General features: G+C 42.3%; 1 protein-coding gene and 1 long non-coding RNA gene across 2 annotated transcripts in view; one reads left to right on the forward strand and one right to left on the reverse strand.

Annotated features, from left to right (window-relative positions):
- The window catches only part of LOC111925694 (ovostatin-like), a 29370-nt gene extending 23144 nt beyond the window's left edge, over positions 1–6226 (forward strand). Inside the window, exons 30-36 of the mRNA XM_086882399.1 lie at positions 945–1160; positions 1289–1413; positions 1609–1699; positions 4043–4114; positions 4672–4774; positions 5549–5623; positions 6076–6226. Coding sequence (XP_086738525.1) covers positions 945–1160; positions 1289–1413; positions 1609–1699; positions 4043–4114; positions 4672–4774; positions 5549–5601 — 660 coding nt within the window. The 3' untranslated portion in view covers positions 5602–5623; positions 6076–6226. The remainder of the gene's footprint in view (positions 1–944; positions 1161–1288; positions 1414–1608; positions 1700–4042; positions 4115–4671; positions 4775–5548; positions 5624–6075) is intronic.
- Positions 4216–13846, reverse strand: part of LOC111925776 (uncharacterized) — a 44530-nt gene continuing 34899 nt past the window's right edge. The window contains exons 6-8 of the long non-coding RNA XR_015284904.1: positions 12249–12303; positions 6067–6151; positions 4216–4803 (exon numbers count right to left, since the gene is read on the reverse strand). This is a non-coding gene — a long non-coding RNA (uncharacterized LOC111925776). The remainder of the gene's footprint in view (positions 4804–6066; positions 6152–12248; positions 12304–13846) is intronic.

Raw genomic sequence — 13846 nt, forward strand, 5'->3', positions numbered from 1 at the left:
TTGTCAAAGGCACACCATGATCTTCATAGCTTTACACATAATTAGGTTTTAAGCAATGAGAATTTACCTGAATTCCAAGTCATCCATGGACAGCAGTCACTGCTGACATGACTTTATCCCAGGTCTCCTTTGGTAATTAAAATCTGTTGCTCCAGAATCACAGAATCCAGAATGGGTCAGGCTGGAAAGGACCACAGGGGACCATTTGTTCCAACCTCCCTGCTCAGGCAGGATCATCCTAGGGCACAGAGCACAGGATTGTGTCCAGATGGTTCTGGAATATCTCCAGTGAGGAAGACTCCACAACCTCTCAGGGCAGCCTGTTCCAGTGCTCAGTCACCTGCACAGTAAAGTTCTTCCTCCTGTTCAGGTGGAACTTCCCGTGCATCAGTTTCTGCCCCTTGCCTCTCCTTCTATAGCTTAGCACCACCAAGAAGAGCCTGGATCCATCCTCTGGACCCCCTCCCTTCAGATATTTCTGAGATCCCCTCTCAGTTGTCTCTTCTCAAGGCTGAACAGGCCCTGTTCTGTCAGCCTTTCCTTGTAAGAGATGATCCAATCCCTTAATCATTCTTGTCATGATGCTCCTCTAGACCTGCTCCAGGAGCTCCATGTCTGCTGTATTGAGGAGCCCAGACTGGACACAGGACTCCAGATACAGCTCCCTAGGGCTGAGCAGAGGGGCAGGATCATCTCCTCCACTTACTGCCAAAGCCCTTCCTAGTGCACCTCAGATGGACCTTTCTGTCACCAGAGCATATTGGTGGCTCAGGGACAGCTTTCTGTCCACCAGAACGAGTTCTACAAGAACTTGTGTCTTGTCTCCTTGGCTCTTTGCAAAGCCCCCCTGCATTTATGAGTACTGACAAAGCATTGGGGAAATAGGAGCTGCATTAATCCCACACACCTTCATATCTAATTTGGGACCATGTTATTCTTTTCAGGACACTGTGGTTGCTCTCCAAGCTTTAGCCCAGTACGGATATCTCACCTTCTCCAAAAACAGTCTTAATACAGTCAAAGTCCACTTCATGGAGACCCCCAGTAAGATTTTCCAGGTGAATGACAAGAACCGCTTCTTACTGCAGCAGACTTCCTTGCCCACTATTCCAGGGAGTTACAGTGTGGAGGTGAATGGCACTGGCTGTGTCTATCTGCAGGTAAGCAAGCTGGGAACTCAGCACCATCCTCTGGGAGCTAAGCAGTGGGCTCTCCATGCTTTATTCCTCTCCATATGCCGTGGTCTCCTTTAGGTCTGTGACCATCTCACACTTTCTATCTCTTTCAGACCACCCTGAGATACAACATCCATTTGCCAAAAAAAGCTGCAGGATTCTCTCTATCTGTAAGGACAGCAAATGTGTCTTGCACAGGCAACTATCCACCAAGGTTTGACCTTGTCCTCTCTGCCAGGTAACTTCCTTTTGCTGGCCTATCCCCCTTGCATTCACAGTTTGGTAAAGCACCCAAGAAAGGATCTAAGTACAGGCAGTTAACTGCTGCTCTGCAGCTGTAGGAAGAAAAACAGGATTTCTGGGAGCTAAAAATGTCGTTCACTGGTCTCCTTTCCATTTGCAGACCAGACTAACAGAACTTTTCTCATTTTAGTTACACAGGAAACCGCAGCGTCTCCAACATGGCTATTATTGATGTGAAAATGCTCTCAGGATTTGTTCCTGAAGAATCTGCCCTGAAAAAGGTAACAAATGGGACCAGTGTGAATGATAAAGCCTAAAAGCACAGGAATTTGATAAACACAGTCTCTGATTAGCAATTATGAGCCCATAAGGATACTCAATGTCCCTGGGCATAGCCTTCTCTCACATACACCGTGTTTCAAATTTGTTCATGTGCTGAAGACAAATCTGTTAGGAACTGCCAAATCCAGTAGCCCAGGAAAGCTAAGACTTCACATCCCCAGGTTCAACCAACAGCAAAGTTCAGTGCATATTCCCAATAAGCAGACATGCACACTACACATATATATCCATGTATACATGATATAGGTGCCACACAGATGACAGGAAAGACAGCACTTCCACAAACACAGATAGCACAAATGGCCTTATCCTGTTCCCTTTTCTGCCTGACCAGATTAAAATCTCACTTGTGGAAAAGATAAATGAATATATAAATACATACATACATACAAATGCATGCAAATACACAATGTGGCTCCTTATGGTAGCTGGCCTCAAGCACTCAGTCTGCCCACAGCTGTCCCTGGGCCCTTGTTCTGTGGAGTTGCTGGCACCTGGACATATGCCTCCTTCAAGGCCTGACCCCCACTGCAGGGCCTGGAACTGAGGTCCCCATCACCCATATGTATGCATGGTGAGGGCCTCTATAAGCATTCTGAAACATGCAGCAGATGAGCTGGGGTCGCCTGGTTTCATGCACACAGACATGCAAATAACTCTCCACTACCTGCTCCAGACCAATGTCCACCTCCAAGACTGTATGGTTTCTCCAGAAAAAGGTTTGGACATCCTGGTCCCTTTGGTAGCTGTTGGATCCCCTGGTGTCTCCAACATTTGGGTGGGGTTGATGCCTGCCTCAGAAGCTGGCTGCTATTCCAGTTTATCACCAGTGACCACACGCTGACATACATGCCACTCCAAGCATGAAACTGGTGTCTCAGGATGCTGGCACTGCAGGCACACTGTCCCTGTGGTCTCTGATCCTCTCTTCAGTGATTTGCACTCCCTACACACACGTCCATGCAGAATAGAGAGCCTTTTACCCTGGAAAATTGCCGGGAACAGAGATTAATAAGAAGGCAGGAGAGGTTGTTGTGATCAGATGCAGGGCAGACAAGTGTGCTGACCACTAATCTGTTCATGCACAATTGGCCTATTTTATCTCATTTTTCACCCCTTTTCCTTCCAATTGGATTTTATCCTTCTCTTTGTTACTTCTGGCTCTTCCCCTAAACACCCTGTAATAACTCTTTCATGAGTGCCAGCATCCCATACTCAGCCCCGTGGTCTGTGGGCAGCATTCCCCTTCAGTCTGCAAGGTGACCCAGGGATATTCTGCTCTTGACTCCCCTGGTGGGTCTCACACTCTGACAATGGGCTGGTCACTGCCCTGTGGCAGCCCCAAGGGGAAGCAGGTCAGAGTGCTCCAGTGGCTCTGCTCAGGTCCCAGGTCCCTGTGCTCCTCAGTGTCTGTGTGCATGGCCTAACAGAATCTGTGTGAGAAATACTTCTGCCATAATTAAATTGCTTTAATTGGCATTTTGCATTATTATCCCCTTGACAAGGGTTGTTTCTTCCTCTGCAGTACAGTTTAACAAACAACCAAAACAAGGAGGTTATGGATCCTCCTCCTTTACTATCCAGAAATGTGGTTATGATGATGACAGTTCTGGGCACAACACTGATATGCACCTCACTGAGGTTCCCAATACAATTTAGGTTCACAGTAGATGAGTTCCCTTCGTGAGCTGTAATATTCAAGTAGATAAAAAAAATAATGAAATTATTTGTAGAGTCTGCTCATACATTTTTGTACTTATAATCATTCAGCATTCAGGCCTGAATTTTTTTGGCTAGAGCTATATAAAATTCATTAATTTTCTTTGGAATATTTTTTTTCTGTTGAGATGCTATTCTGTTTGGCATCCTACTCCTCTTCATCTACACTTCGGGAAAAAGAGCTGGTTTTTAAAGTTTGGAATATTTCAGCTTTGTATATTTTGATATTAAAATAATTTTGTTGACATTCTCTTTAAAATGTTTTTAAGCTTTTCTTTAAGTGAGTCAACTTGAGATGCAGAAATTAATTGCAAATTCTCTCTGAAATGAAAGAATTCTTAGGCTGATGATGAAAGTGGCGAGTACCAAAGCTGTCTGGTGGAATTGTTTATCACTGACTGGTTATAAAAACACTCAACTTGCATTTCGTTTTTTGGCGGCTAGATGGCGGGGTGGCATAAAAGGAGCACGGCAACCACTTGGAATGTATTTTTCTGTGGAATCTCTAAGTCTCCTTGGCAAGTACCCCGTGCTAACATTTCTGTATTTTGATTTATTTAAAGCTTCGGGACGAGAATTCTGTTGTGGATCGTGTAGACATCAAGAACAACCACATACTCTTCTACCTTCAGAAGGTAAGTTTGGGGGGTTTCATTTCAGTTTTATTAAACTGGAAGTTAAATACAGGCTCCCAGATAAAAGAAAAATCTTATTAATAGCATATTAACAATACCCATGCCTTAAAGAGGTACTTTATTCAATCCAACATCACAGGGGATAATGGAGATATTGCCATCAAAGTAATTAAAGGGAGAAAAGTAGGGAGAAGATTCTTAGGGGTACTGAAGGTGCTTTTAGGTGGGAAAAGGCAAAGAAAGAAACTAACAGCAATTTTTGATTGCAGAATGAATTCTGATGTGCTGAAAACCACACTGACAGGGAATTAAGTTGGGGTAATTGGCAATGGAAATAGGAAGAGGAAGAAAGAAAAGAGCGCACAATTTTAGCAACAAAACATATTTAGCAACAGCCTTTAAACAATTATCTGATTTAACATCAAGTTTAGAAACTGGAGGGAAATGTAGAATGGCACATTGTCACACAGTCTGATTCAGAAATGAATCTGTTCAACCTAAGCCTCAGGGATGGCTATGAAAAGTTCTGATGCATCTTCTTGTCTTGCCATTTCCAGGTCTCTCAGAAGGAAATCAGCTTCTCCTTTGGTGTGGAGCAAAGCCTGGCTGTGTCAGACATCAAACCAGTGCCTGTACATATATATGATTACTATGAAACAGGTAGGTGACCCAGCAGGCCTCTGTAGAACCTGTGACAAAGGAGAGACAAGGAGACACCCACTTAGCAATTCTGCTGCTTTTGATTACTAGACTGCAATGGTTTTGCAGAGCAGAAACAGTTCCAGCCCTCCTGTGTTTACATTTCTTGCTTCATTTCAACATGAAGCAGATAAGAAAGTGATACATGAGAACTTCTCCCTTACAAAACACATACAAAAAGACATGTGGTTCCACTTTCTTTCCACAGTTTGGACATGATGGTTAAAATCAATAACTCAAAGGCAGCAGTGTTCCTGATTTACCTGAATTGCATTAGTTTTGTTTTTTTTTTACTTAATATTGTCACAGCAAGCTTCAGCAAAAAGATCTTCTTTAGTGGATTTCAAGTACTTAAGTAGGAATGACAGTCCCACTTAGCAGGAGTTTAAGTAACTAGAACTAGAAAAATAAATGCCTGACAACCTTGCTTGAACTGCATCCCAGCAGATTAGGAGCAGCAGCAGCAGTCAGAGAATTGACCCTGGAGTGCATTTTCTGCCACCTGATCCACATCTTACATGATGACAGCAGTGATGTGTCCTGGCAAACATGGTCAGAGCACACTGGTCTCTGACTAGGGAGCCCTGCAACTGGGTGCCCTGACAACTGGGAGTCTACCACAAAATTTATCAAATGTCTTCTGTTTTGTAGCATGTTAATGGCAGGTGCAGACATACAGGGGTCAGAATGATTTCTCACTCTCATACAAATGTCTTCTTCCTTTCTTCTTTCCAGATGAATATGCCCTTTCAGAGTACAACACACCCTGCTCCCCTTCTTCCAGCTGAAATCAGATGTGTGCCAGAAGAGGTAATGATTCAAAAATTATCAGTCAAGCAGTTTTAGAACAAGAAGAGGATAAGAGGCTTGTTTTTTTTCTGGAAGCACAATGAAAAACATGTAGAATAATGAGGAATAAGCAAATCCCATATTGCTGTAGATCAGAATGACCCACACTTCAAAGAGAATTGGGGTCAATGTGGATTAGAAACTGCAGATAAAGTCCTCTTCCTGACAAAGGAGATACTGTGCAATTGTTGACTCTGACCACCCCTCTTGTTTTGAAACTCACTACATATTCCAGTGGGAGATTTGTGTAAAGGTAAATGCTTGAGATGTGTTCTGGGCTGTAGATTCCTCTTAAGAAATTGTAATATCAGAGAATAATGTACTGCTGCTTCTGCAGATTTTACTTGTTTTGGTCTTTCCATTGTCCAGAAGGAAAATCCTGAAGAACTTACTTTGATCCTTACCTTTTTCAGCAATTGAACTGAATCATCTACAGATGACAGAATTCTAATCCCAGGAAGACAACTTCTGTGCAAGTTTTGCCTCTATCTAGAAAGACATATTTTCTTCAGATTAGCACCTCATATTTTACTGCCCTTTGTAATAAAACATTCTGCTTGGCAATGGTGTTTGTCCCAGTCTTTGCTCCTTGGTTTATCTAGAGATGGATGAACACAACCGTGCAGGATATGGTAGGAGAGCAGTGTTCAGTAGGATGTTAGGCTTGCTCAGAGATAGCTCAAGTGGAACTAATCCTCCCTCACAGTGCAGGAACCTCTGTGACAGTGGGAAGTTGTGACAGAACCCCTCAGGCTCAGTGTAATCCCAGAAGGATGCAAAAGAAATTTGGAAGCTGTGGGAGAACATGAATGTTGGTTTGGAAGGAGCCGGGGAGAACACCAACTTCAGTCTCCTGTTCTAAGAACTGCCCAACAGAAACTAACTGGCAGAAGGGTGTATCAGCTAGAGTCTGGCATTGGGGTCCAGCAAAAAAAAGCAGATTTCAGCAATTCAGCAACACCAGGACCCAGGAAACCTTGGGAAGCAGCTAGAGAGTTGCTCTAAACAGATGAGGAATTTGACATAGGAACCTAAGGCTCTTTGTGAATTTAGATTCTGGCTGATGTGAGCTAAGTGCCTTAACACCCTTGAGAACCTGGCCCCATGCCCTGATTCTCTCAGCTCTCTAAATGCACCACCTGGCATGTGAAAGCATCAGGCAGAGAGCAGCTTTTCACGTGGTAGCACTGTGCGTGCAGGAGAGCCTGAAGAGGCACTTGGATGCATAAAACAACATTTATGAGCACATGTGCCATGTATATTTCTGGTTATTCTCCTTAGGATGGACAAAAGTAAGGGAATGGAGTTATCTGCTTTTTTTTTTGCTTTTTTTTTGCTTTTTTTCTTATTTCTTTTTTTTTTCCTTAAGTTGCATATAAACTTAGTTTACCAAGAAACAGAATAGTTTCTTCCCTGAGAATTCTGGTGGAATTTCTACCTAGTGAAAAAAATAATGCCATTTTGAGAAAAGATGTTGTGAGATGAGTGGCTTTCAAGTCTGTCAATTCTGCTCAAAACACTGAGCTTCAATCCCCAGTATTTCTCTTCCCATCAGAAGCAATCCCTGGGCACAACCCTTGACCCAAAAAGTCACACTTAAAGCAATGTTTCCATGTTTGCATGAGACCTGTGGTGACTTTTGATACAGACAGACACATGCTGAGAAGTAAGTCATGACTCTGAAGATGTTAAGGAGCCAAGTGACCCCAAACTCCCCCTTGCTCTCCCATCCCTGTCAGCAAAAAAGATTGTGTGAGCTTCAAGAGAGGTCAGTCAGGCTACTTCAATCCACCTTCCTCAGCTGTGTAAACTCAGCCTGCTGCTAAACAAAAGCCTTTGTTTAATGCCATTCCAGTGAATGGCCAACTGCAAGCCTGGTCAGATGGAAACTGATATGAAATGCAGATGCTTTCAAAAGCACAGCATTTAAATTTTACCACAGATTTCCAAAACACTAGGTTGAGAGGGAGTGGATGGAACAATACCAGCAGTACCTAGCAAAATCTGCATTTTACAGCCTTCTTTTGCCTCTTTAACTCCTTTAACTGCAGTGCAACTAGTGACCCAATGTTTGCTCTCATAGAGCTTGCATCATGTGAGGCTGCTCTGCTTCACAAATTCAGTTTGCTTAACCTCAATGCAAGTCAGATGAAAAGATGTAACAATTGAAAGGAGCTTCAGATACCGAGCTTGTATGACCATGTGAATCAATGAGAAAATGGTGAGGACTGTATCCCATCTCCAAAAATGGCAAATGCGTTTACACCCAGTTTTCTTTGTTTGCTGTAGTTAGAAAGATGCTCTAGAACTCTAAAATTACCACGGATCAGTCTCCCCTTTCACTTTCAGCGAAAAGCTAAAAAATGAACAGCAAAAAGGTGCAGTTCCTAAGGCACCCATCTGCTGCAGTCCATGGGAATGTGCCAGGACAGGCTCTGGAAGTCTTTCCCAGAGGTATAAACTGCCAGGACTCTGACACTGTTTTGTGTAATAGCAAAGCATTTGTGGTGTGAGCAACTATGAGTGACACTAGACATGGATGTGATGCTCCAGTCACTCCCTCATTTCCACACAGCACTCTCCAGCAGACAGTTTTGCCTAGTGCTGTTCATTTATGGGTCAATAGCAACAAAACCCCCTAGTTCTTCAGAAGAGGATAATCAGGACTTTCTCTTATTCCCTTTTTGCCTGGGGCCAGCTTGTTTGCCCTGAGACAACTTGGCAACCTCAGCTGTTTAGGAAGATAATAAAAGATAATAAAGACTGGAAGAAATAAGTCTTCATCAAGGACACATCCTCCAGCTTGCTCTGTACAGTGCTCAGCAGTTCAATATATAGCTGCAGAATATATTTTCACTGGAGACAAAGCAGAAATAGCCTTTATGTGAGGGGAATGAATCAAAAAACTTTTCAGGCATAAGGTCAGGGGTTGAAGGCACAAACAGGCTCTCCCTGGGGGGCATCCTTAAAGTGGTGCAATTAATATATCAGGTAACACAAGAGTATTGTTTTGCTGCCAAGTAGATAATAATAACAGATAAAGGGAGAGAAAGCTGCAGGCTCTGAATAGCATTTGCACGCCTTCCATAATGTGTCTGGAACAAGTTCAATTTCTGGGATGTCGTGGTGGAAAGAAAAATTCTTTGTAACAACAAAAAAATGGATTTAGAAGCAAGATGTTGGTCAATGGCAAAAAGATCAAAGTACTCAACAACATTTAGTGTCAGCCCCCCAACATTTAGTGTTATCAGCCAGCTGTGACAGACTCCTAAGCCCGAGCTCTCTTCCCCATTCAAGTCATAGCAGTATCATGCCTACACTGAAGACAGACTTCAAAGAAATGAGAAGAGGTAATCCCTGCACTACAAGATGTAAGTCTTATGTCTTGCATTCATCTCCTATGAACTCTTGGTTCTGATAACATCATTTTACAGCCTTGAAGTGAGATCCACCCTTCCTTTCTCAGAGCATTTGGATTAGACACACAGCATTTCCACCAAAAATATGTCCAAGAAATTTCCTTTGGCCCATAAAGCTGAATCCAAAGACATACAAAAACATTGCTCCTCTGTAGTTCTCTTCTCTCAGACCAACCTGCAGTTCAGGTGATTCAAGTCTCTCATGTCAACAGTGCCTGAAACTGCAGGAAAGTACTTTAGAGGTATGATTACCCCAGTAAAACTTTTATAGGAACTGTAGGCTGATGGCTGAATTCCTAAGGGAAAGCAGAACTGCATGACCTTTCTCCAGTCAATCCAGAGAAGAAGGATAACCAGCCCGGGAAGGGTGTTCCACTCTAAGCTGATGGAGGGAAGGAGAAGAAAATAAGAGGGACTAATGGAGCCTCAAACACTTACAAATGTGTCATTACAATGAGTCATTTCTGCAGAATTAAATTTTAAAACAGTCTTTCCATAAAGCAGAGAAAAGCAATATGAAAGCCTCAGTGAGCTGCTTCTTTCTACATATGCCTGTTATGAGTTGTCACCTGAAATTAAAGCAAATGCTTCTACCAAATGCTGCAGAAGTTGCAGCTACAAAGTGAGGATAGTTGTGTACAGCTGTGAAAGAGAAACAAAGGGTTAGGGGTTTCTGATCAGAGGTGAAAAGGTCAGAGAATGATTTGGGCATCCCTCAGCATGCTAGAGATGGCTGGTCTCAGGCACCTTTCTGGTAGCCAGAAAAGCCAATACATGACAACATCATGTGCATCTCACATCAGTTCTTGGTACACAAGATCATTTCTCAGTACCAGTCATGAGCTGATTGCTGGCATGGGAGGTTCTGGGGGAACATGCAGCCAGACTAGCTCTCCCATCTTGTTATATTTTATAAATTACATGTCAAATGTTCCCCACTTGATACTCATTGTTAAGTACTTTCTTTTTCCCCGTTAATAAAAACCTGATTTATATTTTCAGGTGTGAAGAATGAATTTACTAAGTACCAGAGATCTTTTGAGGGGTTTATTCAGATATTTTCTTGGTGATTTCTCATTTGCACTGAACCCTTGATGCTGCCTATAAAGACCACAAAGAAAGGAGGGCTGAAAAACTCTAGTTCTTGTCCATGCAAGGACAGTAAAACTGCAAAGCACTCCCAAAAGAAATGCAAACTGTCCTATAAGCCTAACTATAGTACTGCATTTAGTTTAGCCTGAAAGCTGTGAGGTAATCTGTGTATAACTAGGAAAGATAATTTCATTTTTATATCCATAGTATCTACTCTGAGGCTTGTGTAGGTGGCAGTAGTCAGATTCCAGGTTTCACTGGCATTTGTCACCAAAACTGCACAGCAAAGGCAGGTTTAATTCTTTAGCTCACAGTTATTCCTGCTCAGATCTCAGCCTCTACATACACGTGGAGAAACGTCTCTGTTTTGAAAACAGGTTATGGATGACCCATCCACACTCAACATGGTCACTGAAACCTTACAAATAAGTGGCTGACCTTCAACTACCTTCATCTTTTATATGGCTGCCTTTTCCAGGTATCATTGACCACTGAAATAAACTTCAGTCCTCCCCACCACCACATTTTGTTGAAAGAAATTCCATCACTCATCAGAATCACTGCAAGCTGTGACTGTTCCACTAGGGATATACATATTTTCTTTTATGACCTCACCATCCTTTTAGCTGCTAGAGAACTTTGCCAAGGCTCACATATCTTAGAACAATGAAAGCAATCTTGCATGCTTGACTAGAGACCCTATTGACCAAGTAGAACTTTATCTGCAGTTACGTGTTTCAGCATTGTTCCCCAAACACCTGGGCCAAACCAAGCATTTCGACCTTTACTATGGCTAAACAAATCGTTACAATCTAATCCTCTTAAAGATGGTTTTATAGGAAGCAGTCACAGCCAAAATCACAGATTGATTCAGTGCTTTTCAACTAATTTTTGTAGCTGTAATGACCAAGTTTCTTTGTGTTAATCTTCTTCTGAATGCAGCAATTAACCCATTCACAAGCTGACAGTGCCTACACCACAAATATATGGTTACAGATCCTGCAGACACATCCAAGTTTGCTTTAGACTGCATGAGTGAGAAGGAGTACTAGAATTATATGAAGTGTTAGCAGCCACAAATTCTTCAAAAACAGGAAAAAAAACATGGAGCTCCAGAGACTGTTGTAATTTTCCTAAAACCATTTGAGGATTCCCACAGGAGAGAAACACAGCTCTTTTCAGTAATAGTGAGTGAAATTTGAGGTCAAGAAACCACACAGAAAGACACAGAAATTACTGTGAGTGAGCAGCCCTATATGAAAAAAATTAATTGCAGTTGAGTAGTATTACTATAGCTTTTCACAGCAAGACAGATTTTATTTGTAAAGATAATCTTGTACTAGTAGAACATATCTAATGCCTCAAATAAACCAAACCACAACCATAAAGGCACCATTTGTGGTGTCTAACTACAGCAGCAGCAGGACTGTGTCAGTGGCAGAAAGACACCTGTACTTAGCTGGTGAGGCATTTTTTAACAAAGATAACTCTATCAAATTCAACTAAATCAAACAGCTCATTCTGCTGTTGCCAAGGTTCCCTCTCATTGCTCTCCACCTACAAACACACAAATCTCCCTCTGTGTGCTACAACTAAGCACAAGTAACTGAGGTCTGAAGTTATGGCTCTGTTAACACTCAAAGCTGGGCTGGCAAAAGCCTCCTTTTGAGTCAAGAATTCAAGATAATCTGTCTGCATACAGACATTTCTCCAACATTACCCAAAACCAAGAACCTCCTCCAGTGCCTGAAGCTACAAGAAATATGGAGCAAGACTACTTAGAAGCCCATATAGTGACAGGACAAGGGGAAATGGATTCAAACTGAAAGAGAGCAGGTTTAGATTGGATATTAGCAAGAATTTCCTTACTGTGAACTTGGTGAGACAATGGCACAAGTTGCCCAGAGAAGCTGTGGGTGACCCACCCCTGTCAGTGTTCAAGGCCAGGCTGGATGGGGCTTTGAGCAACCTGGACTAGTGGAAGGTGTCCCTGCCCATGGCAGGAAGGTTGGAACTGGATGATCTCTAAGGTCCCCTTCAATCCAAACCATTCCAGGATTCTATGAAATACTGACCTGGTGATGAGGTTTCTTCTCTCTGACTTCCCCACAGAGCAATCTTCACAAGCTTCTTGAACATAAGCAGTTGAGTTAGAAAGAATGGGTAGGATTTGAAAAGCAAAGACATGCAGTCAACAAATAATAATGATAAAAAAAATCATGAAAAACAAATGTCAATGGTTTCATAAAAATTTGCCCTGAAAACAACCTTTTTATTGTATCCAATGGAACATTGTTTGACTTGTGGAAAACAAGTTATTATATGCTATAGCCAAGAAGATGGGATGGCCTCTGTTTTCCTTTGTTGTTATAAGATTACAGTGGGTATTTTTTTCATCCAGGAGACTTGTTTGGTTGCCAACCTATTAATTCAATAGCTTCTTTATTACAGATTGTTGCATTTTTTGTTTATTTCCTTACCAGATGCACCTTCTTCACTGTGATTAGTGGAGGTTTTGAACTAGTGCAGTGGATGACCTGGGTATAGGATTCATGGCTAATCTTTGTCCTTCATTTGGTTACTGTTCAGAAGCTATATGTGCACAGAAGACATCGTGACTAGTGCCAGTTCTTGGAGATACAACAGTGCACTTTCTGACCAAAGCCACAATCCAGCCTGAATTTGGGGCAAAATGTCTGCTCGTTATAACAGTAAGTTACACACAACCACCCTTCTCTGTATACCTTTGGATGTCACCTAACCCACTCAAACCTCTGATTAAACGCTCAAAAGTAGACTCAGAAAGTTTCTGGATTGTGATGACTAGCAAATTGACTTGTTTGGAATGAACACTTGCAATAAGTTGCAAGAAGTTTGTAACTGCCTCAGAAAGCCAAGAAAAGCAAGAACCTGCAATACTGGTCATCTCCTTTTTCCACAATGTCAGCTCAAGTTCAAGCCCTTGTCAGTGAATTTCTGTTCTTGGCAGCTGCTGGTGTGGGTATTCCATTGCAGAGAAAATAATACCTGACCCTTAGGGAAGCTCCTCAACTGTAAAATCTGTAGAGATCCTCTGCAATAGAAACAACAGTGAGGTGGGCTTTCAGAACAGAACCTCACTCTGTTGTTTGTGTTCTAAGCACCCACACCATGCCACAGAGAGACCTCTGGGGAGCCATCTGCTTCTTCTGGCATGTTCCACTTCCACATGGTTTGATACTTCTGTGAAGAATTAGAAGTCATAAGGGAGAACATGTCATAGCCACTCTATGTGCCCTATGTTTCTATTGAAGAAATTTTCACAGACTAGCAAGAAACTAAAAGAGAAAGTCATAAAAGATATCAGGATATTAGAGAAAATCATGGTCCCATACAGGTACTCTGTCCTTGGAAACATATCTCTCTGGCAGCCAATCAGCCACCCAATCTTTCACTCACTCCCAAGAAGGAAACTAGAATTTAGTCAAATGAGTTGAAGTAACAACAGTTTAAAAAGGAAAGCAGGAGGTGCACATGAAAGAGAAGCTAAAAGAGGGACTTATTCACTGCTTCCCCTTGGCAGGCAGATATCCAGCCACTCCAAGAAGTAAGGCCTCTGTAAAGGTAGTGGTTGCTTCAGAAGACAAATGCTATTACCACAAATGTCCCTCCTCCTCCTTTCCCCCACCTGTTT

The sequence above is a fragment of the Cyanistes caeruleus genome, chromosome 3 (genome assembly GCF_971803275.1).
Source record: "Cyanistes caeruleus chromosome 3, bCyaCae1.hap1.1, whole genome shotgun sequence".
Taxonomy (NCBI): domain Eukaryota; kingdom Metazoa; phylum Chordata; class Aves; order Passeriformes; family Paridae; genus Cyanistes; species Cyanistes caeruleus.